This window comes from Lissotriton helveticus, chromosome 3_1, assembly GCF_964261635.1.
Source record: "Lissotriton helveticus chromosome 3_1, aLisHel1.1, whole genome shotgun sequence".
Classification (NCBI taxonomy): Eukaryota; Metazoa; Chordata; class Amphibia; order Caudata; family Salamandridae; genus Lissotriton; species Lissotriton helveticus.
Window position 1 is genome coordinate 651,412,009 of NC_136061.1, and position 27,827 is coordinate 651,439,835.

General features: G+C 45.0%; 1 protein-coding gene across 11 annotated transcripts in view; it reads right to left on the reverse strand.

Moving 5' to 3' along the window:
* Positions 1–27,827, reverse strand: part of SPOCD1 (SPOC domain containing 1) — an 858,027-nt gene that overhangs the window by 449,549 nt on the left and 380,651 nt on the right. For all 11 annotated transcript variants that reach the window (XM_078680658.1, XM_078680660.1, XM_078680665.1 and 8 more), the window contains one exon: positions 19,920–20,079. In XM_078680658.1, coding sequence (XP_078536784.1) covers positions 19,920–20,079 — 160 coding nt within the window. The remainder of the gene's footprint in view (positions 1–19,919; positions 20,080–27,827) is intronic.

Sequence of the window (27,827 nt, forward strand, 5' to 3'; positions counted from 1 at the left end):
GGACATGGGTCGGTAGCACTGCGTTACATTCAATGGCATGTAACCAACAAACTACTGTGCACAAGCGCTCGTGAAGTGTGGTGACGGTGCAAGTGATACATGACGTGGTATAAACAGTGAGAATGATGGCGCAACAGCAAGTGAGATAAAAACCACGATTTACATGTTCAGGATACCGTGACAATAAATGACATGAGAAATCAATTTTAGATATATAGGGTATCCGTGGGTAGGGGCATCAAGAGTTCCACTGTGGGAGTTGACAGCGTTTCGGCCTGCAAAAGTCTTAGGCCATCATCAGGACCAGGTTACATTAGCTCATTCTATGTGGTCGCATTAGACAAGTTAATGGTCGTAGTTTCTATGCTTGTATACGAACTGACCAAATGGTCAAGTTATTCGAAGTCATCTACAATTATTACCTGTGCTGCTATGTACATTTTCCTTTGTGTAATTTCAAAAATCAATCAAATTGATTATCAAAAAGAAAAAAGGAGAAACATGTAAACTAAAGGACTGTCCAAACCCCTTGACACTGAAGCACACACATTTTCAGGTACATTTAAGTGTGCACCAGGGATCAGAAAATGCTCTCATTCACAGGGAAAGAAAGCAAATGAATGATGTGGACTGAACCATTATCCCATAAGGTACACTGCTACGGATGGAACCAGAATACAGACCAATGGCAGAACAGAGCTGACCCACAGACCCTCTCTGCAAAAATGGGTTTATATAGTCATAAAACTACTGAGTATACAAGATTACAATTGGCAAGACAAAATACAATCTCTCAATGCAATTCATCCATACCCAGAGAAGGAAACCAGCACTAAAACCTTTAGCTACTCCGGTAATTGTGAGATTCAATCTAACAAAATACCTATGTGTATGTAGGCTTTAATACAGCGTAATAACAATATACCCTTAAATGTTTATAGACCTTAAAATACGCTTTTACCAATCAATATGTCGGGCCTATTGCCTTTATGATACCTTTTTGATATACACAAGCAGGCCCATAGCCTTCATCACTGTCAAGTCATAATAACAAACTCAGACTGACTGTGATGGCCACTGGTTTTTCCACAAGGCAACACTGTAATAAATTGCAAATAAAGCCTAATAAGGATTACTATACTGCAAATTGTCTATCTCCATGGTTTGTTTGGGTGGGTTACCTGCCAAACCCTAGACGACTATGGTATTCTCTGAGATTCCATGTAAGAATATAACTGCCTACAGGCTTTAGCACAATATAGCAATTCTTTCTTAAAAGCCACCTGACCATAAGGACTCTAAAAATCCTAAAGATTCTAGAGATCCTAGCCAGCCCAGTGATAGTGATAAAAACAAGGATAAGGAAAGAAACAAAAACAGAGGCAAGATACACCTTACCCCCAAAGAAACCAAAAGAAGAAATAAAAATTGCACAGCTCCTCTTTCAAGTGCAACCCGGCTCAGTTTAGCAAAGCCTGGGCTGTTTAGTACCCAAAAAATTACACCATCACTCAGATCCTTTTTCAAGGTACAAGAAAAAAGTACGAGTAAAGAGAGGACCAGAGAGCTCCAAGCAGTACCAAACACAAGCGAAGCCATAACGATGGCAGAGAAGCCTGAAATAGGAGGCTTTGGAGCACCAACAAGCAAAAAATATCAAGCACTGGTCACTGTAGAAGATCAAGAACTAGAAAGAGGTAGTAAGCCTGAAGAGCAGATGAACGATACCAGAAACACAAAAGCACAAGACCAAGCATCTCCACCCAGAAAAGACCATGGCCTAGAAACAGCCCACACCAAAAGTTGTAGCAACAGTTACAGCAACAGTACCCAGGCCAGCACCAGTGCGGACTGCTCTAACGAGCCTCAGGCGGATAAGATATTAGGAGAGATGGGGGCAATGATGAGAGAGCTAAGAGATAAATTCGCAATTTCTGAAAAAAACCAGACAAAGATTCAAGAAACATGTGAGACACTCGATCAAAAAATAAATACTCTTATTGATAGAGTTACGCATGTAGAAGGAGAAATAGAAACCCTGAACAAGAAAACAGAAGCAAATTATAAAGAGATAAATAAACTTAAAACTAGAGAACTGGAGATCAGCGAGAGGCTAGAGTCTATGGAAAATCATGCCAGACGAAATAACTTAAAAATACTAAATATTCCCGAAGGCTTAGAAGGGGAAGATATAAAGGGTTTCACAGTCCAGCTTCTAGAAGAACTAATTTCCTGGACCAAATCCACCAATCTTGCCGAAGATATCCAAAGGATACATCGTGATCCCTTTAGAAAAGGCAAACAAAGGGAAAAAAACCGGAAAATACTGATTAACTTTATGACCTATTCTCTAAATGAGGGTCTAAAGGCGGTTTCATTCTCAAAAGATGGATGGTCTTGAAGGATTAGATCGGACATCTCAAAAACCACTCAAGACATACAGTGGGAACTGGGACAGCACATGCCACAACTAAAAGCATTAGGTGCAAACGTCCAAATGCGTTTTCCGGCCTCATTAAGGATCATGTGGAACAATAAAATGTTCAATATAAGGGATCCAAAAGAGGTGGAAAACCTCATAGACCAAATCAAGATCCAGCAGGAAGACCACTCTCGCGCCCACTCTCACTCCTAATCAATAACTAATAATCTTCAACTAAGCATCTAAACAATATTATTATATGTCAACAGGTCTTGGCAAATGCCTAAAGGTGGGAAAGGAAAATGCACAATTTTGTACCCAAAGGCAGGGAGCTCAAAATGGGCAGTGTATGCCCTGAGGAGAAAAGAAGAGGGAGGCTTCTCCAGGGGGGGGGGGGACTAAACACAGCTATGCTCACCAAGAAAAACAAAAAAAAGAAAAAGAAAAAGTATGTCACAAGGTGGGGAGCAAATTGGGGGGAAAAATGAAAAAATAATAAAGTCATAAAAACAAGCTATGGGGAGTCGAGAGGTCACCAAGTTAAAAGTATAAATTGGACCGAGGATGATTAATACAAGTTCAGGAGGGGAAGAAAAAACGCTCAACGTCCTAACTTGGAATGTAAATGGACTGCGAATAAGAAAACGTAGAGCAAAAATCCTGGAGTATCTGAAAAACATTGATTGCGAGATAATAATAATTCGAGAATCTCACCTAACTAAGGAGGAATGGGAGCCTATATGCAAAAGCCATAGCTGGATAGAACACTGTATTCCCACAAACCAGACTTGTAATGTAAAAGGAGTGGCAGTCATCTTCAAAAAATCTCTCAAAGCAGTCATTGAAAATTCGGAAGTAGATAAGAAGGGAAGATGGGTGAGTGTAAAAGCAAAAATTTATAACAACATGTACACGGTGGTGGGTTACTACGGTTCAAACATCGACGACCCTGAACCACTTAAAAATCTGTATTCTCACTTATTGACGGTTGACTCACCCATAATATTGAGAGGTGACTTTAATGTTTTACTAAACCCAAAAGAAGATCGATATCCAATAGGAAAATCACTTCCAACACCAAAAATGAGAGAGTGGCTTGGAATTTGCATCAAGGACTTAGGGATAGTTGATACCTGGAAAGAAAAAGGGATTAAACAACATAAATTTACCTTTCAAAATAAGAGATTAGGCCACGATTCCAGGATTGACTTCTTCTTGGTCAGCAGTTGTCTAACTGAATATATAAAAAATGTAGAACATACACCAGAACATCTCTCAGACCACTCCGCGGTAAAACTCAACTTGACGCTAATAAACTCTCCCATCCCCCAAAGATGGACAGTAGATAAGAAAATATTTCTGGACCAAGCCTGCATAGTTAAACTAACAGAGGAAACTCAACAGTTTTTTGATTTAAACAAAGAAGGAACAACAAAGCAAATAGCTTGGGATGCATATGAAGCATGTATTAGGGGGAAAATCATGAACATAATGGCCTACAAAAATAGAGAGAAAAGATCTTTTGTAAAAAGCATTGAGAAAGAATTGATGGAACTCAATACACAGCTGAATAGGGCCAGTACCAGTAAAGAGAGAGAGGAACTAGAAGTCAAAGTAACAACAGTCAGAGAAAGATGGGAGGCCAGCAAACTTTCGTATTATGAGTTCGGTGAAGGGTGCGGAAAGATCCTAGCATGGAAAGCAAGAACTGAGCGAACCAGAAATAGGATAAACAAAATACAAAAAGTGAGCCAGCAAGGTATACTCTCAGAAAACCATGACATTAGGAAAGAATTTGCAGAATTCTTCACAAATCTATACACGGAAGAATCCTTTTGCTCCAGTGACGAAATACAGAGCCTACTAGAAGAGATTGAAATCCCAAAGGCATCTCTAGACCACAAGCTAGATCTCAATGAAGAAATTACTGAGAAAGAGGTCTCTGAGGCAATAAAGGCTCTAAAAAGGGGGAAGGCGGCAGGCCCAGATTCTCTACCAAATGAAGTTTTTTTGGCTCTTCAAACAGCCGTTTTGACCCCTCTCACCGAACTTTTTAATGACATCTTTCTTAATAATAAAGATCTCCCCAGATCCTGGAATGAAGCAATAGTTAGTATCTTGCTGAAGCCAGGTAAGGATCCAACTAAATGTGATCCCTATAGGCCCATCTCACTCTTAAACTGTGACTATAAGATCTATACACAAATTTTGGCAAAAAGATTAGGGGCTGTGGCAGGATCCCTAATCCATCCAAACCAAAAGGGCTTCATCAAGGGCAGGCAAATTACGGAACTATCACATGAATTGATTGCCACTATAGACATCGCGACTCATCATCAAACACCTTTGGCAGTTATAACATTTGATGCTGCCAAAGCCTTTGATAGGGTCAGTTGACCCTTCCTGAATGCCATTCTGGCTAAGTTCTACCTAGGGGATAAGTTTGAGAATGCGGTAAAAAACATCTATAAAAGACCAACCGCAAGAATTTTGGTAAATGAGGGTCTCACTGACAGGGTTCAGATAGAAAGAGGAACTAGACAGGGATGTCCCCTGTCCCCCCTATTGTTCAATTTCTATATAGAGCCTCTTGCATGCCTACTAAGGGGAGAAGAAGGGATAGTACCTTTCACACATAAAGGATGGGAGAAGAAAGTTGCACTATTTGCAGATGATTTAATGATATTCACGGCAACTTAACAAGCTCACTGCCAAAAATAGAAAACATTTTAAGTAAGTTCGGGGCAGTTTCAGGATACCAAGTAAATCAAACAAAATCTGAAATAATGGAGTGGAACAACCTGTCGGGGAACTCTCTTGTGAAGAGCAAAATAAAGTATCTAGGGATAGAATACATCAAAGATATTGAAGGGATAGCCGCCTTAAACTTTAAGAGAATATACAAGGACATAAGAACTCTCCTTAAGGCTTGGGCTGGCCTACATCTTTCCTTCCTAGGCAAGTCAACTTAATTAAAATGACAATAGTTGGGGAGGAGCTTCGCGCGCAACCAACATGGCCACGTGAGCTTAGGGCTCCCGAGACCCTCGCAACCTCCGGCATATATCCTGCAGCTAATCCTGACTTCTCTATACGTCTCCGTGAAAACGAACCACGGTAGACGCGAAAACTGCAATCAGAACTCGAATCGGACCCGGGGTGCCGAAGTTGTGCCGATTGGGAGTTGCGGCCTTCTGCCTCCGCGATGCCCGGCAGCGGGGTATGTGTGGTGCCCGAGATGAAGTTGAACAACATCGGCCAGCTGTGAAGGAGAAGACCGGGGGGCCTACTTTCACTTTCGTTTTCACCAGATGAGACGATCCCACATGAACAGTTTCCAATCTCCTGCCGTGGCGGTTTGGCCAGCGCTCCAGTGTGAACATCTACGAGTTGTATGACTTCAGGGCGACTCTGGCACTGCGCCCTTGGATCAATTTCGGATTCCTCGTTGGTGAATTGCTGAACCATTTTCTTTGACCTCGCCTGTATATTGGGTGTGGCCTGCTACTTGGCTCCTGTGTGTCGTCGCCATCTGGCCTTTGTTATAACCGTCTTCACGGCTCCTCGACATGGCTGGCAAGCCAGAGGGGGACAAGCAGAGGTCCAAAACCACTCGGCGAGGTGGCTACACCCAAACCAACAACATGGATCGTTATGCTCAGGCGAAAGTATCACCCGGTGGGACGAGTAAGGCGACTGAGGGAACAAAGGAATCGTCGACCCTGATGGCAGACCCCACCTTGCAGGACGTGATGGTCGCCATTGATGGGATCCGATCGTCTCTTGGCAAACAGATGGAAACACTGGCTCATAAACTCGACACTGTTGCCATAGATGTGAATTTGATACGCATGGACCTAACGAAAACCAATGAGAAGGTCAAATCACTTGATATTAAAACCTCTGCCCTGACGGGTGATGTCGTTGAGATTCAGACGGAGATCCACAATTTGCGTCGCCTGGAGGATTTCGAAGGAAGGTCTAGGCGGAATAACGTTCGCATCATAGGTGTTCCGGAACAGGCCGAAGATTCTGCGACAGATCTCTTTGTTGAGAACTTGATCACTAACCACCTCGCCCCCAAAGGGCTCAGTAACATTTTCGCTGTGGAACGTGCCCACAGAGTCCCTGGTGGGAGGCATAAGACCGGGGCCCCTCCGCGGCCTATTATCGCCCGGATCTTCAATTTTCGTGACAGGGATGCTATCCTGCAGGCTTCGCGTTTGAGTGGACCCACGAAGTTTGAGAACACTACCATCAGCTTCTACCCTGACTTTACTCAGGCAGTCCAGAAACAAAGACTTGGATTTCTGGGGGTGAAGAGGAGGCTTCGTGAGATGGGACTCAAATATGCCATGCTTTTTCCGGCTAAATTGCGCATTGAACACGCTGAGCGAACTTATTTTTTCGACCGACCAGAAGTGGTGGCTGACTGGCTCGAGACACTTCCGGCCCACCACCCGCAGGACGGGCAGAGCGGTGGGGCTGAGGGCGGAACGCCGGATCAAGAATGACTCTTTTACGTTTGTTTGGCTCCTGGGTTCCTGCAGACTTTGATCTATGATTCGTTGACTGTGCAGTAAGATTCACCGAGACACTTGAGGAGGGGTGGGGGGAATCGGTGGCTCGTTTTCCTCCTCTACTTAGACTTTCCGTAGCTTAGTTGGGATGTGGGGGCGACAGGCACACTGCAGGTTGGGGTGGCTTTTTGGTCTTACGCAGGGGTGCAGGGTGGGGGGTGTTGTAACGGGATGTGGTTGGGGGGGAGGAGGGGGTTGTTTGTTTTTGGAGTTTTGTTTTTGCAAGGCAATGCATCGTTTACATGTATGGTTCGAGTGCTGACTGTTGCGTCCGGCTGGTATATCCGCATTGTATGGGAGGGGGGCTAGGGGGCTGAAACTATTGAGTTGGAATGTGAATGGGGTTGGGGATAGGATCAAGCGGGGTATAGTGCTGCAGTTGATTAAACGTCATTCCCCTGATGTGGTCCTGCTTCAGGAGACCCATTTGGTCGGAAACAATTGTCATGCAATGAATAGGAGGGGTTACCGTTTGGTTGCACATGCGGGGTTCTCCTCGGGCTCCCGAGGAGTTGGTATACTCATTAAGACTTCATTTCCCTTAGAGATCTACACCACGACACTGGATGATAGAGGCCTCTATGTTGTTCTTACTGGCCGTTGGGAGGGTAAGACGTTGTCCCTGGTATCAGTCTATGTTCCCCCCGGGTTGCAATCTATTACCTTTGCGGACCTAGGGCGGACTCTCCTAGATCTCCCTGTGGGGCCATTGATACTGGGTGGTGACTTTAATGCGGTTGTCTCGGGTACCTTTGATAGACACCCACCGAGAGACCTTAAGGGCTCACAGAGCTGGCTACACGATTTTATTGGTACTTTGGGCCTGGCTGATTGCTGGCGCTTGTTGCACCCCTCTCAGCGACAGTATACATTTCACTCTGGTGCACATGGTAGTCTTTCGAGAATTGACTATGTCTTGGTACCTGCGCGCAAGCGGCAACTGTGGCTGGCGTTAGGCACATGGCTAGAGGAATTTCTGACCACTCTCCTGTTTGGCTCCGACTTGACCTCTCCGTGGGTTCAGAGGGGAGAGTCGCGCCAATTAATCCCTGGTACCTTCGCAATCCTAAAACACGGTCTGACTTGATAAAATCACTTGACTTATACTTCCTGGAAAATGAGGGTTCCGTGACGTCTGCTATATCGCTTTGGGAGGCCTTTAAGACGGTTTTGAGGGGGCAGGCTTTGTCACTGATCTCAGGTGTCAAAAAACAAAGAGATGAGGCCGTAGTTAAGATTGAAACGGAAATAGCAGACCTGGAGTTGGTTCTGGAGCGAGACCCTACCCGCGCAAACATGCATCTATTGCGATTAAAACAATTAGATTACAAGGCGTTGGTCACGGAGGCGGCCAAGGCTATGTTCCGTGAGCAACAGGGCCGTCTCTATGATGTGGGAGATAAGTCAGGGAAATTGATTGCATGGCTGAACAAGAAAGAGAGAGTTAATCACGTAGTGCCTGAGATTGAGATGGCTTGTGGTGTACGAGTGTCTGATCCGATTAAGATTGTTGAGTGCTTTGCGGACCACTTTAAAACTGTGTATTCTCCTGTTTCGGACAGACCGGAAGAGGACTCCCACTTATTGTTGCGAGATGTAGCCCTCCCCAAGCTTACTGAAGAATATAGGGTTCTTATGGACTCTGCTATAACCGCGGACGAGGTTGCCATCGCAATTCGTTCCTTGGGTTCTGGTAAGGCCATGGGACCGAACGGATTGCCGATAGAACTGTATAAGTTGTGACCTGATAAGATAGCCCCCTATTTGAGAGATATGTTTTTGGAATCTCGTAAATGTGGCACTCTCCCTTGGGACCAGCGGCTGGCGACGATTGTTGTTATTCATAAGCATGGGAAACCAAGAGATAAGTGTGGGTCTTATCGGTCTATATCACTCCTGAATGCCGAGCCAAAGATTCTGGCTAAGGTTCTTGCGAACCGATTGATTACGGTCATTAGTGATCTCGTTCATCCGGATCAATCCGGCTTTATTCCGCACCGGAATACCGCCCTGAACCTCAGAAGGCTTCATGGAGTTCTCGCGAGAGCGACGTCCTTGCGTGAAACGGCCACGATGGCTTTCGATACTATCGAGTGGCCGTATCTTTGGGCAGCACTGGCCAAGTTCGGTTTTGGTACCGGGTTTATAGGATGGGTACGTCTTCTTTATGAGGACCCCCTGGCGCAGGTGGTGGTGAATGGTCGAGTTTCGGTTCAATTCGGTCTTGGGCGCGGCACCCGTCAGGGATGCCCGCTTTCACCCCTTCTGTTCGCCTTGGCCCTGAAGCCCCTAGACGCCTGGGTTCGTTGGGAGCCATCTATAAGAGGAATTCGGTGGTCCCTGAACACGAAGATCGTATCTCGCTTTATGCGGACGATATTCTGTCATATCTGACCTCGCCCTGGAAATCCTTGATGGTCTTCTGTGATGTCCTAGCCTCCTTCGGGAGGAACTCGGGTTTGATGATTAATTGGGCGAAGTCCTACCTATACGTGATCTCGGGTGACCCGCCCCTTCCTCCAAGTAATTGCCCCATTCAGGTGACACAGGCGGGATTTCAGTATTTGGGTATTTGGATTACCGCGGACCCAGTAGCTAGATACGAACGCAATCTTCTCCCGCCCCTGGCTAGGCTACAGCGTGATGTCTTGGGTTGGCATAGGCTCCCATTCTCCTCGCTTGGGCGCGCTGCCCTATTTAAGATGATGTCCCTCCCTCGGTTCTTATATGCGCTCCAAAACACGCTAGATGTGGTCCCTGCCAGTTACTTTCATAAGATTGAGGGCCTTCAGAGGAAATTGATATGGGATGGCCGACCACGTATTGCTCTGGCAAAATTAACACTTCCGTGGTACGACGGGGGCATCACCCTCCCGGACATCAGAAGGTATTATTGGGCGTCCCAACATGGTGCCATCAATCATGGTATCTATGGCCCTGCACTGAACCCGGCATTCGCGCTGGATAAACGGTTGCTTCCGGGGGGTAACTACTTTAGAGCGCTATACTCGACATCGGTGATCAGGTCATTATCTGGGCCGACTAGAACAGCCGTCCGCGTGTGGCATGATGCTACCACCTAACTGGGCTGGAGGGGCCAACTGACTCTTGCGACCCCGCTCTTTGACTCTGAGAGGCTCGGCAATTTGTGGAAATCCAAGGGGTTCGAAAAGTGGGATCTCATTGGAATTAACAAGGTGGGAGATTTGTGGGTTAAGGGACAGGTGAAGTCTTTTGATGTTTTAAAAACGGAATTTGAGCTGAGTGACTCGGAATATTTTCGATATATCCAGATCTGTCATGCTTTGATGTCGGTTTTCGCTAGCGGTGAATCGGTTCCCGAATCGGCTCCACTGGAGGATAGATTGCAGGACGGTCACATTCCAGACAGTACAATCTCCCTGGTGTACAAAAAGCTGATAAATGACAGGTCAGATCTCCTGCTGCCACTACGTGACCTTTGGGTTCAAGACAGTCTCGAATTAGATGATGAGGACTGGCAGTCCGCTGTCTCCTCACCTAAGGAGATTGGGATCCCTGCGAGACTTCGCCTGGTCCAACTTAAGATTCTGCATAGGGTCTATGTCACTGGTCCCCGTCTGGTCCGTATGGATTTTTCTGAGGAGGGGCTCTGCAAGCGGGGCTGTGGCTCGGTGGGGACGTTTCTTCATATTCTTTGGGAATGTCCTGAGATTGTTGCTTATTGGAACGGAGTGTATGAGGTGATGAAAGAAGTCACGGGTGTCTCTCTCCTGCCGGAAGCCAGGCGCTGTCTCTTGAATGTCTGGGAGCCCACGGATTATAATGTGACTCAAACTCAATGGGCGACCCTGGGTGCCATGATAGCAAAACGTGACATTGCACAACTGTGGGGCTCGTACAGGCCACCTCAGGTCGAACTTTGGAAAGAAAACATGGACTGGTGCATGTTTCGTGAAAAAACTGTATATGTGGCCCGGGGCCGTCCGCGGAAATGGCAGAGTGAGTGGGGACTGTGGAACGCTTACCGAGGAGATATATGCACTCCCCCCATGATAGATCATACTGATACTCCGATGTCTCCATAGCCCTACATTCCCTGATTGTAATTTTGATTTATTGTTTGCCCCTATGAATCCCCCTCCCCCTACATGTAATGTTGATTTTTATCTTATTCACTGTCTGGCCTCATGCTCATAACAGCACTCTGTATTTTGTTTATGCCTTGCTTGTTTTTTATAATCAATAAAAATAAATACAAAAAAAAAATGACGATAGTTCCAAAATGCACATATCTGTTCAACTCTCTCCCACTTGATTTTAACAAAATGGAGATAAAAAAACTGCAAGGAGAGTTATCCAGCTTTATTTGGGCCTCAAAAGGAACTAGGATCAGCTGGAAAAAGCTGAGAAGAAGCAAGATGCAAGGAGGCATTACCAGTCCAGACATTTTGGAATATTGTAAAGCTTTCCAGTTCATAAATATAAGGACCCTGTTGGGCATCTGCGAAAAATGGCCCATGCACTGGAATGGAAGGCCTTAATCGGTCCTAGGGAAGAAAATTATCTATATAAATTTGGACACCCCAATTTTTTTTTATTATTAAACTGAAGATGATAAGATCAGCAGCAAGAACCTGGTACGATGTTAGAACCACCCTGACAATACCCTATTATAGTAAATTCTCCCCAATCTGGGACTCCCCTGGCACTCCAGATTGTGTAAAAGACACCCTAATAAATCCCTTAAAGGAAGCTAACATAAACTACTGGGGTAACTTGATAAGTGATAGCAAGATCATAGAATGGAAGATACTAGACTGAGAAACAAAGGGAACCTTATCAAGGTTTAAGTATTACCAACTAAATAGCTGGATCAAAGGAGTAAAAGAAAATATGCCAGGGGATGAAATCATCGAACAAAAACTTCTGGACACAGAACCTTTTAGAAAAGAAATAGCTTACTGGTACTGGGCATTGATAAGATCTGGTGAGGAAGAATACAAAGCCCTTCATGACATCTGGTGCAAATCTATGCCAGAGCTCGATATTACAAAACTATGGGAATCCTCAAACAACATCGCAGGACAAGTGGCAAAATCTGCTCCTCTGAAAAAAAATCACTTATTCACAATCCACAGAGCATATTGGACACCAAAAAAACTGTCAAATTTCAAAAACAATACAGTAAAGAAATGCCCCAAATGTGGAATTGAAAGAGCAGACGACCTCCACATGTTTCAAGGTTGTGTGCTGCTAGAGGAATACTGGAGCCAGATCGGTAAGACACTTTCAGAAGTACTAGAACAACCAGTGGAGGTAAGCATTGATTTGATTATTTTTGGGGTCAGAAATAACTTGCATGCCACTAATGCGTCGAAGGACAAAGAAAGAATCCTCTTTTTATTGATTTTCCTAGCTAGGAGGGAAATTTGTATTAATTGGATAAAACAATCTCCACCAAGATACCCTGATTGGCTTAACTCAGTACTTAGGGTATATAATCTGGATAAAAAGGGAAGGCAAAGTAAGAAAAATAGGTTCTGGAATATTTGGGAAAAATACAATTTGGCAACATCTAAGGGGTCCAATGATTAAGGCAAAAGTAACAACGATTTCAAGCGGAGTCTTGAATAGAGTAGTCATAATGACTAGCTCACCCCACTTCCAAAAATCGTGTACCTAGATATGGAAAAAAGGGGGCCCCAAATGACAAGGCAAACAGTTCCCCCAGAGAGATAGAAGGCGGTCGTTGTGGAACGGATCCAAACGAGATAAAGGGGCCTCCGACATCTCCATACTCTAAGAAATCTTTCTGCTTGATGAGGACTTAAAAAAAAAAAAAGCCACCTGTCTTCAACATGCTTTTCACAATAGGCAGGTCAATGATTCCTAATAAAAAGATCAAACCTACGAAATCTGTCATGCTTTTTCCCAAGGAACTGATGAAGCCTCTACCCTTTACAATTGGCTTTACACCCTACCCAACACAGGTCATAAACTGGCAGCCATCACACATACAGTTATACAACTACAAATGTATGGAGAAATACATCTTGTAAAAGAATATACAACCCCTCTCAACATGCTCTAACAAGAATCATCACTGTGAAAACTCCCCGGATTTGTCATAGCTGGTGGTCAACACCAAACCATTGATTACTATGGTATTTTGTGAGATTACGTGTAACTAAATACCCTTCTATAGCCTATAACACAATGTTATAACAACCAATTGTTGAAGGCTTACCAGTTTTAACAAATGCTTTAAATAATTAGTAAGTTCGACCAACTGCCTTTTTGTTAACATTCCATAATAGGCGGCCAAGCCTACTGAATCGGTCATAACATTTCCAAGTGCACCAATCACCATAACCAACTCTCACCTACAGTTTTCAGCGTAAGCTGTTCCACAAGGCAAATATCAGATACACATTCGTAAAATTAGAACGCTATCCACAAACCTTCTGTATCTACGGTTTGCCACAAGTGGTAACCAATACCAAACCTTGCCTACTACAGTATTCTATGAGTCTCCAAGTAACAAATATCTATGTGTAGGCTGAAATATAGAGTAATAACAATCCACACTTAAATACCTATTGACTTAAATATATGCTTTACACAATAAATAGGTCAGGCCTAGTACCTTTTTCAAAAAAGTTTTGTGTATTTTTATATACAATTAATGTATTTGTATTTTAGGATTTGGACGTCTGATGTATGTTACATTTTTCTTTGTTTTGTATTAGCCAGGCTTTTCAAAGAATTATGTAATGCATAACTGTTTTTTAGAGAATTATGTGTTGTATAGTTGTAATGAATACCACAATAAACTTCTCAAACAGAACATTTCATAATAAACAGCCTTTTTCATTGGCTTGCCAACTGAGTCAAACTATATCGAGTATAAACTTTGCCACAAGCCAAAAAGTGCAATTCAAGCAGTATATTTAGTGGAAGAATACAAATTCGACCCAATCAAATCCTGTTGTACCTCAGTTGTACCAATATGTGGGTGGGGGCTAGGCCTCTCTCTCTCAGTAGTACTCGGAAAGCTCTTTTGTTGACATAAAGTAACGCAACAGTTGCACTGTCAAGCCACACCTACACATTAATGTAGTTTACTGAAGCCCTGAGCAACCCATACTGCTCTCTAACACAAGTTAGACGATTGTTGTTATTCATAAGCAAGGGAAACCAAGAGATAAGTGTGGGTCTTATCGGTCTATATCACTCCTGAATGCCGAGCCAAAGATTCTGGCTAAGGTTCTTGCGAACCGATTGATTACGGTCATTAGTGATCTCGTTCATCCGGATCAATCCGGCTTTATTCCGCACCGGAATACCGCCCTGAACCTCAGAAGGCTTCATGGAGTTCTCGCGAGAGCGACGTCCTTGCGTGAAACGGCCACAATGGCTTTCGATACTATCGAGTGGCCGTATCTTTGGGCAGCACTGGCCAAGTTCGGTTTTGGTACCGGGTTTATAGGATGGGTACGTCTTCTTTATGAGGACCCCCTGGCGCAGGTGGTGGTGAATGGTCGAGTTTCGGTTCAATTCGGTCTTGGGCGCGGCACCCGTCAGGGATGCCCGCTTTCACCCCTTCTGTTCGCCTTGGCCCTGAAGCCCCTAGACGCCTGGGTTCGTTGGGAGCCATCTATAAGAGGAATTCGGTGGTCCCTGAACACGAAGATCGTATCTTGCTTTATGCGGACGATATTCTGTCATATCTGACCTCGCCCTGGAAATCCTTGATGGTCTTCTGTGATGTCCTAGCCTCCTTCGGGAGGAACTCGGGTTTGATGATTAATTGGGCGAAGTCCTACCTATACGTGATCTCGGGTGACCCGCCCCTTCCTCCAAGTAATTGCCCCATTCAGGTGACACAGGCGGGATTTCAGTATTTGGGTATTTGGATTACCACGGACCCAGTAGCTAGATACGAACGCAATCTTCTCCCGCCCCTGGCTAGGCTACAGCGTGATGTCTTGGGTTGGCATAGGCTCCCATTCTCCTCGCTTGGGCGCGCTGCCCTATTTAAGATGATGTCCCTCCCTCGGTTCTTATATGCGCTCCAAAACACGCTAGATGTGGTCCCTGCCAGTTACTTTAATAAGATTGAGGGCCTTCAGAGGAAATTGATATGGGATGGCCGACCACGTATTGCTCTGGTAAAATTAACACTTCCGTGGTACGACGGGGGCATCACCCTCCCGGACATCAGAAGGTATTATTGGGCGTCCCAACATGGTGCCATCAATCATGGTATCTATGGCCCTGCACTGAACCCGGCATTCGCGCTGGATAAACGGTTGCTTCCGGGGGGTAACTACTTTAGAGCGCTATACTCGACATCGGTGATCAGGTCATTATCTGGGCCGACTAGAACAGCCGTCCGCGTGTGGCATGATGCTACCACCTCACTGGGCTGGAGGGGCCAACTGACTCTTGCGACCCCGCTCTTTGACTCTGAGAGGCTCGGCAATTTGTGGAAATCCAAGGGGTTCGAAAAGTGGGATCTCATTGGAATTAACAAGGTGGGAGATTTGTGGGTTAAGGGACAGGTGAAGTCTTTTGATGTTTTAAAAACGGAATTTGAGCTGAGTGACTCGGAATATTTTCGATATATCCAGATCTGTCATGCTTTGATGTCGGTTTTCGCTAGCGGTGAATCGGTTCCCGAATCGGCTCCACTGGAGGATAGATTGCAGGACGGTCACATTCCAGACAGTACAATCTCCCTGGTGTACAAAAAGCTGATAAATGACAGGTCAGATCTCCTGCTGCCACTACGTGACCTTTGGGTTCAAGACGGTCTCGAATTAGATGATGAGGACTGGCAGTCCGCTGTCTCCTCACCTAAGGAGATTGGGATCCCTGCGAGACTTCGCCTGGTCCAACTTAAGATTCTGCATAGGGTCTATGTCACTGGTCCCCGTCTGGTCCGTATGGGTTTTTCTGAGGAGGGGCTCTGCAAGCGGGGCTGTGGCTCGGTGGGGACGTTTCTTCATATTCTTTGGGAATGTCCTGAGATTGTTGCTTATTGGAACGGAGTGTATGAGGTGATGAAAGAAGTCACGGGTGTCTCTCTCCTGCCGGAAGCCAGGCGCTGTCTCTTGAATGTCTGGGAGCCCACGGATTATAATGTGACTCAAACTCAATGGGCGACCCTGGGTGCCATGATAGCAAAACGTGACATTGCGCAACTGTGGGGCTCGTACAGGCCACCTCAGGTCGAACTTTGGAAAGAAAACATGGACTGGTGCATGTTTCGTGAAAAGACTGTATATGTGGCCCGGGGCCGTCCGCGGAAATGGCAGAGTGAGTGGGGACTGTGGAACGCTTACCGAGGAGATATATGCACTCCCCCCATGATAGATCATACTGATACTCCGATGTCTCCATAGCCCTACATTCCCTGATTGTAATTTTGATTTATTGTTTGCCCCTATGAATCCCCCTCCCCCTACATGTAATGTTGATTTTTATCTTATTCACTGTCTGGCCTCATGCTCATAACAGCACTCTGTATTTTGTTTATGTCTTGCTTGTTTTTTATAATCAATAAAAATAAATACAAAAAAAAAAATGACGATAGTTCCAAAATGCACATATCTGTTCAACTCTCTCCCACTTGATTTTAAAAAAATGGAGATAAAAAAACTGCAAGGAGAGTTATCCAGCTTTATTTGGGCCTCAAAAGGAACTAGGATCAGCTGGAAAAAGCTGAGAAGAAGCAAGATGCAAGGAGGCATTACCAGTCCAGACATTTTGGAATATTGTAAAGCTTTCCAGTTCATAAATATAAGGACCCTGTTGGGCATCTGCGAAAAATGGCCCATGCACTGGAAGGCCTTAATCGGTCCTAGGGAAGACAATTATCTATATAAATTTGGACACCCCAATTTTTTTTTATTATTAAACTGAAGATGATAAGATCAGCAGCAAGAACCTGGTACGATGTTAGAACCACCCTGACAATACCCTATTATAGTAAATTCTCCCCAATCTGGGACTCCCCTGGCACTCCAGATTGTGTAAAAGACACCCTAATAAATCCCTTAAAGGAAGCTAACATAAACTACTGGGGTAACTTGATAAGTGATAGCAAGATCATAGAATGGGAGATACTAGACAGAGAAACAAAGGGAACCTTATCAAGGTTTAAGTATTACCAACTAAATAGCTGGATCAAAGGAGTAAAAGAAAATATGCCAGGGGATGAAATCATCGAACAAAAACTTCTGGACACAGAACCTTTTAGAAAAGAAATAGCTTACTGGTACTGGGCATTGATAAGATCTGGTGAGGAAGAATACAAAGCCCTTCATGACATCTGGTGCAAATCTATGCCAGAGCTCGATATTACAAAACTATGGGAATCCTCAAACAACATCGCAGGACAAGTGGCAAAATCTGCTCCTCTGAAAAAAAATCACTTATTCACAATCCACAGAGCATATTGGACACCAAAAAAACTGTCAAATTTCAAAAACAATACAGTAAAGAAATGCCCCAAATGTGGAATTGAAAGAGCAGACGACCTCCACATGTTTCAAGGTTGTGTGATGCTAGAGGAATACTGGAGCCAGATCGGTAAGACACTTTCAGAAGTACTAGAACAACCAGTGGAGGTAAGCATTGATTTGATTATTTTTGGGGTCAGAAATAACTTGCATGCCACTAATGCGTCGAAGGACAAAGAAAGAATCCTCTTTTTATTGATTTTCCTAGCTAGGAGGGAAATTTGTATTAATTGGATAAAACAATCTCCACCAAGATACCCTGATTGGCTTAACTCAGTACTTAGGGTATATAATCTGGATAAAAAGGGAAGGCAAAGTAAGAAAAATAGGTTCTGGAATATTTGGGAAAAATACAATTTGGCAACATCTAAGGGGTCCAATGATTAAGGCAAAAGTAACAACGATTTCAAGCGGAGTCTTGAATAGAGTAGTCATAATGACTAGCTCACCCCACTTCCAAAAATCGTGTACCTAGATATGGAAAAAAGGGGGCCCCAAATGACAAGGCAAACAGTTCCCCCAGAGAGATAGAAGGCGTTCGTTGTGGAACGGATCCAAACGAGATAAAGGGGCCTCCGACATCTCCATACTCTAAGAAATCTTTCTGCTTGATGAGGACTTAAAAAAAAAAAAAGCCACCTGTCTTCAACATGCTTTTCACAATAGGCAGGTCAATGATTCCTAATAAAAAGATCAAACCTACGAAATCTGTCATGCTTTTTCCCAAGGAACTGATGAAGCCTCTACCCTTTACAATTGGCTTTACACCCTACCCAACACAGGTCATAAACTGGCAGCCATCACACATACAGTTATACAACTACAAATGTATGGAGAAATACATCTTGTAAAAGAATATACAACCCCTCTCAACATGCTCTAACAAGAATCATCACTGTGAAAACTCCCCGGATTTGTCATAGCTGGTGGTCAACACCAAACCATTGATTACTATGGTATTTTGTGAGATTACGTGTAACTAAATACCCTTCTATAGCCTATAACACAATGTTATAACAACCAATTGTTGAAGGCTTACCAGTTTTAACAAATGCTTTAAATAATTAGTAAGTTCGACCAACTGCCTTTTTGTTAACATTCCATAATAGGCGGCCAAGCCTACTGAATCGGTCATAACATTTCCAAGTGCACCAATCACCATAACCAACTCACACCTACAGTTTTCAGCGTAAGCTGTTCCACAAGGCAAATATCAGATACACATTCGTAAAATTAGAACGCTATCCACAAACCTTCTGTATCTACGGTTTGCCACAAGTGGTAACCAATACCAAACCTTGCCTACTACAGTATTCTATGAGTCTCCAAGTAACAAATATCTATGTGTAGGCTGAAATATAGAGTAATAACAATCCACACTTAAATACCTATTGACTTAAATATATGCTTTACACAATAAATAGGTCAGGCCTAGTACCTTTTTCAAAAAAGTTTTGTGTATTTTTATATACAATTAATGTATTTGTATTTTAGGATTTGGACGTCTGATGTATGTTACATTTTTCTTTGTTTTGTATTAGCCAGGCTTTTCAAAGAATTATGTAATGCATAACTGTTTTTTAGAGAATTATGTGTTGTATAGTTGTAATGAATACCACAATAAACTTCTCAAACAGAACATTTCATAATAAACAGCCTTTTTCATTGGCTTGCCAACTGAGTCAAACTATATCGAGTATAAACTTTGCCACAAGCCAAAAAGTGCAATTCAAGCAGTATATTTAGTGGAAGAATACAAATTCGACCCAATCAAATCCTGTTGTACCTCAGTTGTACCAATATGTGGGTGGGGGCTAGGCCTCTCTCTCTCAGTAGTACTCGGAAAGCTCTTTTGTTGACATAAAGTAACGCAACAGTTGCACTGTCAAGCCACACCTACACATTAATGTAGTTTACTGAAGCCCTGAGCAACCCATACTGCTCTCTAACACAAGTCTAAAGATAATAACTGAAGGGCACGTTGCTGGGTCTGCAATTCATTCCTCCTTACTGCTATCCTCACATCAATCCTGCTCCCAGAGAAAAATTAATTATCTAGTTATCTAAGACACTTTAACAGCATTATGTCATGAGTGTGCCACAGTTTTAGCTCAGGCAGCCCGGCTGCTGCTGGCTCAGACAGCTGCATAAAAAAATAAACTATTCAAAGCTGCGTGGAGGGGACGCATGTTTTTCTGTGGAAGAACACAGCTCCTGCCCAATCAAACATGTACTCCTGGCTACAAACATATGGGAAGAGCCAAAGTCCGCCTCTGTAGTACTCCTGAAATCTATTTTGGGTTTCAAGTCAGACATAAAAATTACTGACAATGGTTTGCAATGGATTGCCCCTTCACAGATGTTAATATTATAGCTATACTAATAGACCTACATTAACTAAATTCCTACCTTGTTCTTTGGGTCTCCCAGGTTAAAAGCAAGCGTTCTGTACTTCTTCTTGTAATGAACATTTGTGCAGACATGCAGTGCAAACAGCTCTCTTTCAACGTTCTTGGCCACATTCTTCACAGACTCTTCATGTACGATTATGTCTGTTGACTCCATGACTCTGTTAACACATCAATCAAAAGTGAAAAGGACAACATATTCAGGCAGCTTTTTTGCAGAGATTAACTCCCCCATCTTGTGCAAATAAGCGAGTATCAAGTGGGTTTTCCAAAAACGGCCTCACAGGTAACAGAAACATTTTACTACTGTCAGCATGAGTACACAATAGACAAAACGTACTTCTAATGCACAAACCGGACCCAAACTGAATGTGCTAAAGTTCTCACATATATGTATAATGGGGATAAAATCAGGACTGTAACAAAGTCACCGTAAAGCAACCTACTTTGCTACTTCATCCTGTATCTCTCTTATTTTAAACCTTTTGGGTACATGCTACAGCAAGTAAGTAGAAAACCGCAATAAGTGAATGGCACCAGGTAGCAGTCGATGACCAAATCAAAAACATTTGTTTGGTGCTCTTAATCAAACTATGCCCTGTAATAGGAAAAAGCACTGAAATTATAGTGAAACAGAATGTGTTTGGCATGGCCAAAGTAGCTGTTCTTCATCTGCCACTGGCAAGGATACATCTTGAGAATGCAAAAGTACTTGGCTCCAGTTTAATACACAAACGCTACGGTTAGGAGGATCAATTTGAGATGCAAAATGTGATTCCTCTGGCAATTATGGATCTGCAGGCAGGGTCATGTCTATTTCAGGTTGTCTGGTAAGTAACTCTTGACTGGCATTAAAAGCTCAGTCAATGAACTGTGAAAATGTAATTTAGGTGCTGTAATGTGGCTGCCCTGTTCCCAGTTTTATTGTTGAAGCTGACGGCGGCCAGTAAATGCACCAGAGAGGTCCTGTCAATATTCTGGTTACCAAGCAGTTCAGAAAAAAGTAGATGGATACATTTAGGTTGGCACCTAATTGCAGCCACAATCTATGAGGACTGGCTGAACAAAGTCCTGAATTTCCTATTGTAGGAGTACTCACTGGCCCGAGGGCAAACACTGAAATGTTGGAACCTACTGGAAGATTAGAGTCTAAAATGATATCTGAGGGACTGCAGGTTGTGGAAATATATTTGAAGCAGTTCATGACGTGGCGACCAGCCACAGCCGCTTACCCCAGGAATCTAGGGTCTTGTTTCTTACTGAATCATGTATGGGCAATATAAGGTCTTGGGAGGCAGAGACGTTCTAGTTCCAAGGTTCAGTCCAGTACAGCTAGGCTGCAGATCTTTGTGGCTCCTAGGCAGGCTGTTTCTGTGAGTCATCTCCTGGCAGGACTCAGTGAGACTGATCTTCAGTTCAAGACAACCAGGTAGGAAACTGAAGCACACCTTCTTCTAAAGGTTCAGGCTTCTTTCCCAGCCTTTGGTGGAACAGAAAATTGAAATCCTCCTCTCAGCTTGTACGATAGTGCTTTAGAAGTCATCATTGCAAACAGAGAATCCTCACTATAATTTAATAGTAATACTTCACAAGTGGAGGGCACAATTGAGAAGCCAAGGCTCGGTCATAAGGTGCGCAGCATTCAAATTCCATATACCTAGCCAACATGCATAGGGAGTATCTTCGTTACTAAATGGTCAAAATGGTAATCATTGGGATGTCACCGTCCTGATAGCAAAAATGGGGTTGTGCAGCCACTGAGTAGATGAAGATGGGGAGAAATCCTCCACGTGCATAAGCAAAACACACCCCATTATTCCAAGACAGGTCTGTGGGCTCAGTTTGGTTTACAGGACAAGAAAGCCGGAATGTGCTTTGACAAGATGCTTGGAACTACCATCCTCGTCTTCATGCATTACACACATTAAGAGCATCACACTACACACTCAGAGCTAAGAGAAAGATCTCAATGATGGGAGACAACATAGATTTTACAAAAAGAGTTAGTAAACACCTTTGTCAGGGCTACAGCTACAATTCTTGTGTGATTCGGCTAGGAATTAGCAGCCACCAACCATAAGTATCTTGATGAGCAGGTAAGGGAAGAAATGGTTACTTACTTGTAGTCCTGTTTCTGCATTGTAGTGATCTTCATCCACCCTCCTATTCTCCCTATCAGCTGAAGTGGATGTCTCAGTGGCTGAAGAATAAAGCTTTCTGACTATAAATACTATTATCAAGTATGGCTTGGTATCGAGACATAGGAAAGGTGAATCTAGATCAGGAGCTTTATACTTCTTAAGGAGGAGAGGTGTAGCTGCCTTGGTCGCTGCAGGTATTAAAACATTTTACCTCTGCTAATTCAATCTGATGAGGTACTAATGGATATAATGGTCTAGGAGTGGAGTGTATTTGTAAGGTCTCTATGAATACTGAGACAGCTCCAAGAGAAGTCTTAAGGGGAATATTCAACTTTGCAATCCTTATGACTAAGACATCTTGGAATGTGGCGGTGTGTCTACTGGTGAAACTCTAGCCGGACATTCAGCAAAGAGGTCAGCATGTAGGATGACGATGGTGAAGTGTCTATATCCTTTCCAGACGATCTTGAGGGTGACCTCAAAGGGGATCTGTCTCTTCAGTTTCCGCAGAGGTTGCTAGTGAAGAGGCAGATGAAGATACCAGCGGAGGTCAATTCCTTAGAGAGGGAGGCCTCTTCCTGATAGGAGAAACAGAAGTTGGTCTGTCGACCATTAGCGACAGTGTTACTTGTGGAGGTAGGTGCACTGAGTCCTAAAAAGGAATTCTGAAAGACAAGGGCCCATGAACGTGAGGGGAACGCCAGACTGGCACAGGGCCGCATCAGGCCTAGACCGTACATCGGGGGAGTACTCACAGCAATTGTGACCCTGGGTTCGAACAGGGACTTTCCGGTTGTGGTGGCCCGGGGGCCGGATCGGCTGTTTGTGCTCCTTTGTCTTGGCGATACATGGTACTGGAGGACCCAGGGCGTGTGGCCCTAAACGCCGACTGGGCTCCGTCTGCACCCTGGGCTCGGCTCAGGCAGAGGCTACAAACGGGACACAAACAAACCGTGCAGCAGTCCACTTATGGCACACAGGTCCCCAGTGTGTCTCGCCAACAGCGAACTAAGAGACATCTGGAAATTCACCTTTACTGGGACTATCAGTCAGTGGATATGGGAATATAGCGTGATCTCTGGCCACTGAAAGGGGACCTTGTGCAGCTGTAGTTGTGCAGGTGACGCTCATTAGCTCCGACTGCGCATGCAGAGCACCACACAGGGATAGGTACTACTCATGTGGCACTACAGCACTGGACACCCCCCATCTGCTCGTGTGGCCTGTGGTGGTGCGGGACGTCTGTGTTGGTGCATAAGGGATCGTCAGGGCGGCTGCTACCGCTATTGTAGTTGTGTGACGTAGTGCAATAAGTTCACCATTTCTCTCCTGCCCCCAACCCGGGACCACTCCTTTGCTCTAAAACGTTGCTCCCTGATTCATAAGCTAAAGCAGGAGCCTCATGTCAGATTTTCATCATAGCGGGGTGCACAGATCGCGTAATATATTACTGGTGACTAGGGAACCTCTGATTAGAAGAACAGCAGGTGTTGTTTTGTAGGTGCCCTGACTAGGAGGGCACTATAGACCAGTACGGACCCACTGATTTTTCCCTTAGTGAACTGATCTGAAGGGCATACCTGATACTAGTGGCAGTGTATGCCCAAGCATTGCGAGCTCTCCACCTCCCTGCCGAATGCCCAAGGAGCAGCAGCTGGTCAAGGGGCACCTCCGCTCTGGCCTCCCGCCCAATCCGAGTGGACCATCACAGCCCCCTGAGAAAAACTGGGATTGTGATTCGCAGTCTCAGTCCACACAAATAGTAACAACACTGACCGAAAAGCTGGACAGTGTACTCTAACAGCAGTAGAAAAACCTGGGGCCTACTTGGAGAGCACAAGAGCATCGCTGGGAAGTAAAATGATAAAGTCACAATAGACTTCAATCATCTAAGAGCGGATCAGCGTAAATTTTCCGACAGACAACACAATACTGAGATGCAACTGGAGGAACTACCGTCAATTGCCTGGAAAAGCGCCATCAAGTTGCAGGCACTGCTCAGCCGCTTTGCGGTTCTGGAAGATAGGGTGGAAGACGCAGAAGACAGATCACACCGCAACAATGTACGCATTGGGGGCTAACCTGAATGAGTGGAGGGACAGGACATAGTGAAATACACAGAGGATTGGCTGCCTCGGGCTGACTTGTCTGCTCAGTCTGTGGTGAAAAGAGCACACCAGGTCCCTGCGAGATGACCACCAGGAGCAGCTCCTAGGCCATTTTTGATCCGTCTACTTAATTACAAGGATCGAGACATTGTACTACATAAAGCATGTTTTAAAATGGAACTCAATATGAACAGCACTGTGGTGTTGCTGTTTCCAGACTATACTGCAGCGGGTCAGAGACAGAGACACTCCTTCTTGGCAATAAAAACGCCGACTTCGTGAACTGAATGTACAATACTCACTACTTTTCTCAGTGCAATTGGGATTGGTGGATAAAGAAACCATCAGGTTTTTTGACTAAATCGTTGCACCCCACAGAGCTAGAAAGAACCTCTGGTGCTGCATGACACTGTAACCGGGGCAAGCGGAGACACACCAACAGACCCGAACATCTGGCAGCCATACCTAACTTGAAGGAAATGAAAACAGAGGTAACGCCACAAACTGCTGCCCACATTATTTGAAATCACAGTCCGGATTATTCGAGGCTTTGCCTGCTATGATGCCTCAGCTGTCCTTTACCAGGTTACACACCAATCTGGGGTGTGAGTCTGACCAGCGATCCCACGGCCCTAGGCCACTTGTGCCTCCACCAATGCTCACTGGTGGGGATGTGGATACTGTCACAGCAGCAGGGGCAGTAGCCTGCGGCCGCAGAAGCCGAATCTGCTAGTCAAGTGCGAACATAGGTGGTTGTCCCAGCAAGGCCTGGCCTGTGTACCGATACTCAAATGGGCATTATGAGCACGCAATCTTCCACCCCTCTTTCCTCCCCCCCCCAAATTTGCAAACAATGCAAATCTACCACTCTATTACTGGGTCAATTAAACAGATGCCAAATGTTGGCACATTGGTTTGGGTGGACGCCTGTTGCACAGCTGCTCCATCGTGCTTATGCATGTTACATGTTATCAGATGGTCTTTTAAAAACCTAATTGCTGAGTAAAATAGTTGTGAGTGCTGTGTTCCCAAGCATGAGAATGTACAATACAAGTGCTTCGATGCTGCGGTGGATGGGGGGTGGGTAGGCACGCAGAATAAGTCAATATAATGCTAATGTTATCTACAAAAATAGTAACATGGAATATAAGTGGCATGCAGACACCATCATGCCGTTACCTGGTCTATTCCTATCTTAGACATAGAACTGTACACATCGCCTTTTTAAAGGAGACTCATCTGACTGGTCTCAAGGTCGGGCGCCGGCGGAGCCGCTGACAGGGACAGGTTTATGCCACTGATTACTCATCGTATCTGAGGGGAGTCCTAATATAGGTGCGGGCGGGAACCCCACTAGTATTGGAAGCAGTGACAACTGACCCTTAGGGGAGTTATGTGTTCATAAAGGCGTGCCTCAATGGGGTCTCACTGGTATTGTGTGCGATGTCTGATATAGAGGCAAATGCATGGGCATTAATCGGAACATCCGCAAACACTTAGAAGGTGGAGGGTGAACTACTGCAGTTGGAAACAGACTGGGCAACTGGTCGCGGGCATGGCGTTATTGGAGGCGAAGAGAGGAAACTGGCAGACTTACTGGAGCGCCTGCGACACATTAACTATGATGCACACTCAGCTAGGGTACGTGCGCATTAAGCATGGGTTCTACGACAAGAACAGACACTCCAGCCTGTCTTGGCGCGTCGCTTGCGACAGGTCAACTACTATAAATGCAGGCAGAAATACACGCAGAATTCACTCGCCAATACAGGGCCCTCTACACGTCCAAATTTACATCTGATGACGCATTGCTTGCCGCAGCTCTCTCCCACTTAACACTCCCAGTGCTGGACCAAGCACTAGCCCTAGAACTAGACGACCTGATCACGCTCATGGAAACGATAAGAGCACTGGCGTCGGGTAAGACCCCGGGCACAGATGGTCTCCCCTCCGACTACTACAAGGTTTATACGGGTGCCCTGACAACGCACCTTCAACAGCTGTACAATACAGCACTGGATACGGGCATTCTCCCTCCTTCTATGCATGAAGCACTATTAGTACCATTGCCCAAATAGATAAAAACCCAACCGAACCAGGACCATACCGTCCGTTGGCCTTGTTAAACACAGACTACAAAATACTAGCCAGTGTACTGGCCCTGCTGATGCCACTGTTGGTGGACAAAGACCAGAATGCCTTTGTCCCATGTCCCGGCCCACAACATGTCCCTTAAACATCCACCACTTCTTTAGGGTTGCCACCTACACACTGTGCAACTGGTTGCACTCAGGTTGCACTCAGGTTGCTAGTGTTGGACCTGGAGAAAGCGTTTTACTCACTGGATTTGCCATACCTAATTGAGGTCCTTGGAAAACAGGGCATCGCAGGACGCTTCCTCTTCCTAAACCAGCTGCTGTACACGCAAACAACGGCAAGAGTGAAGTCAGGCACTTATATTTCTGAATCCATACCGATTGGTCACAGAACATGTCAGGGGTATCCTCTCTACTGTTGTTCGCCATGGCGATGGAGCCGCTGGTCAAGTTGCTTAGACAGCAGAGTACTAAATGGGGTATCCCACTAGGAGACGGTATACACACAGTATCACTGTACGCTGATGACATCATGATGTATCTTAAAGATGTCCGCACCCTCCCAGTTGTATTAATGAACACCCTGACAAACTTCGCTAACCTGGCGGGATTGAAGGTAAATTTGAGTAAGTCCTGCTTATACCCCGTCAGTCACGCACAACCGGATCCTGCACTCCGATGCAGCGACATAGGTATACCCTGGAGAACCGAAACGTTCAGATACCTTGGAATCCGCATATACCACAACCAACAAGACCTGCTGGAGGGAAATATAGGTAGAGCAATTACAGCACTGAGTTTGCAGATGACCTTCCGGCTCTCGCTCACGTTATCAGTTGCAGGCCGCATTGCAATGGAGAAGATGGTGGTGCTCCCCAGATTATTGCATCACTTCACAAACTTACCACGTCTATGTGGCCCCAAGTATATTCCGGAGATTCAAAACTGCCCAAAGGGAACTTACATGGAACGGTTCCCCATGCCGAGTGGCCCTAGCAATGCTGTACCTCCCAACTGACAGGGGGGCCTAGCGGTCCCCAATATGGAGCAGAATTATCTAGCTTCGCAGCTCCAGCGGGTGGTCGGGTGGATGGCGGGCCTGCTATTGTCTGACACTGCCACGGTAGGTCCTCCATGGTCGTTGGGGGACATGCTCCGCTTATTTCATCAGTGCATCAGACGCCGTCCACCTGATCAGCTGCTACTTTAGCATACAAAACTTACCATAGAAGCCTGTACATTACACGAGAAGTGACAACATGTGCATTGGCCCTACAGCTGCAGGGTACGCCTATCAGATATGGCCCGCTGGCAGCTGCGAGGTTGGTGAGCTAGCTCATTTCAGGGGTGCAGACACTAGGGTACCTCTACCAGGACAGGGCGCTCATCCCATTTGAGGAGCTGGCAAAGGCACATAAAATTCCACATGGTCAGTTCCTACTCTACTATTGAATCCTAGCAAAGCTGAGGGGCAGATGGGGAGACATGAGTACGGAGCACCACATACATTATACTATACAAAATTTTGACATAATGGGCGGGACAGTCACCACATTAGCTGGTT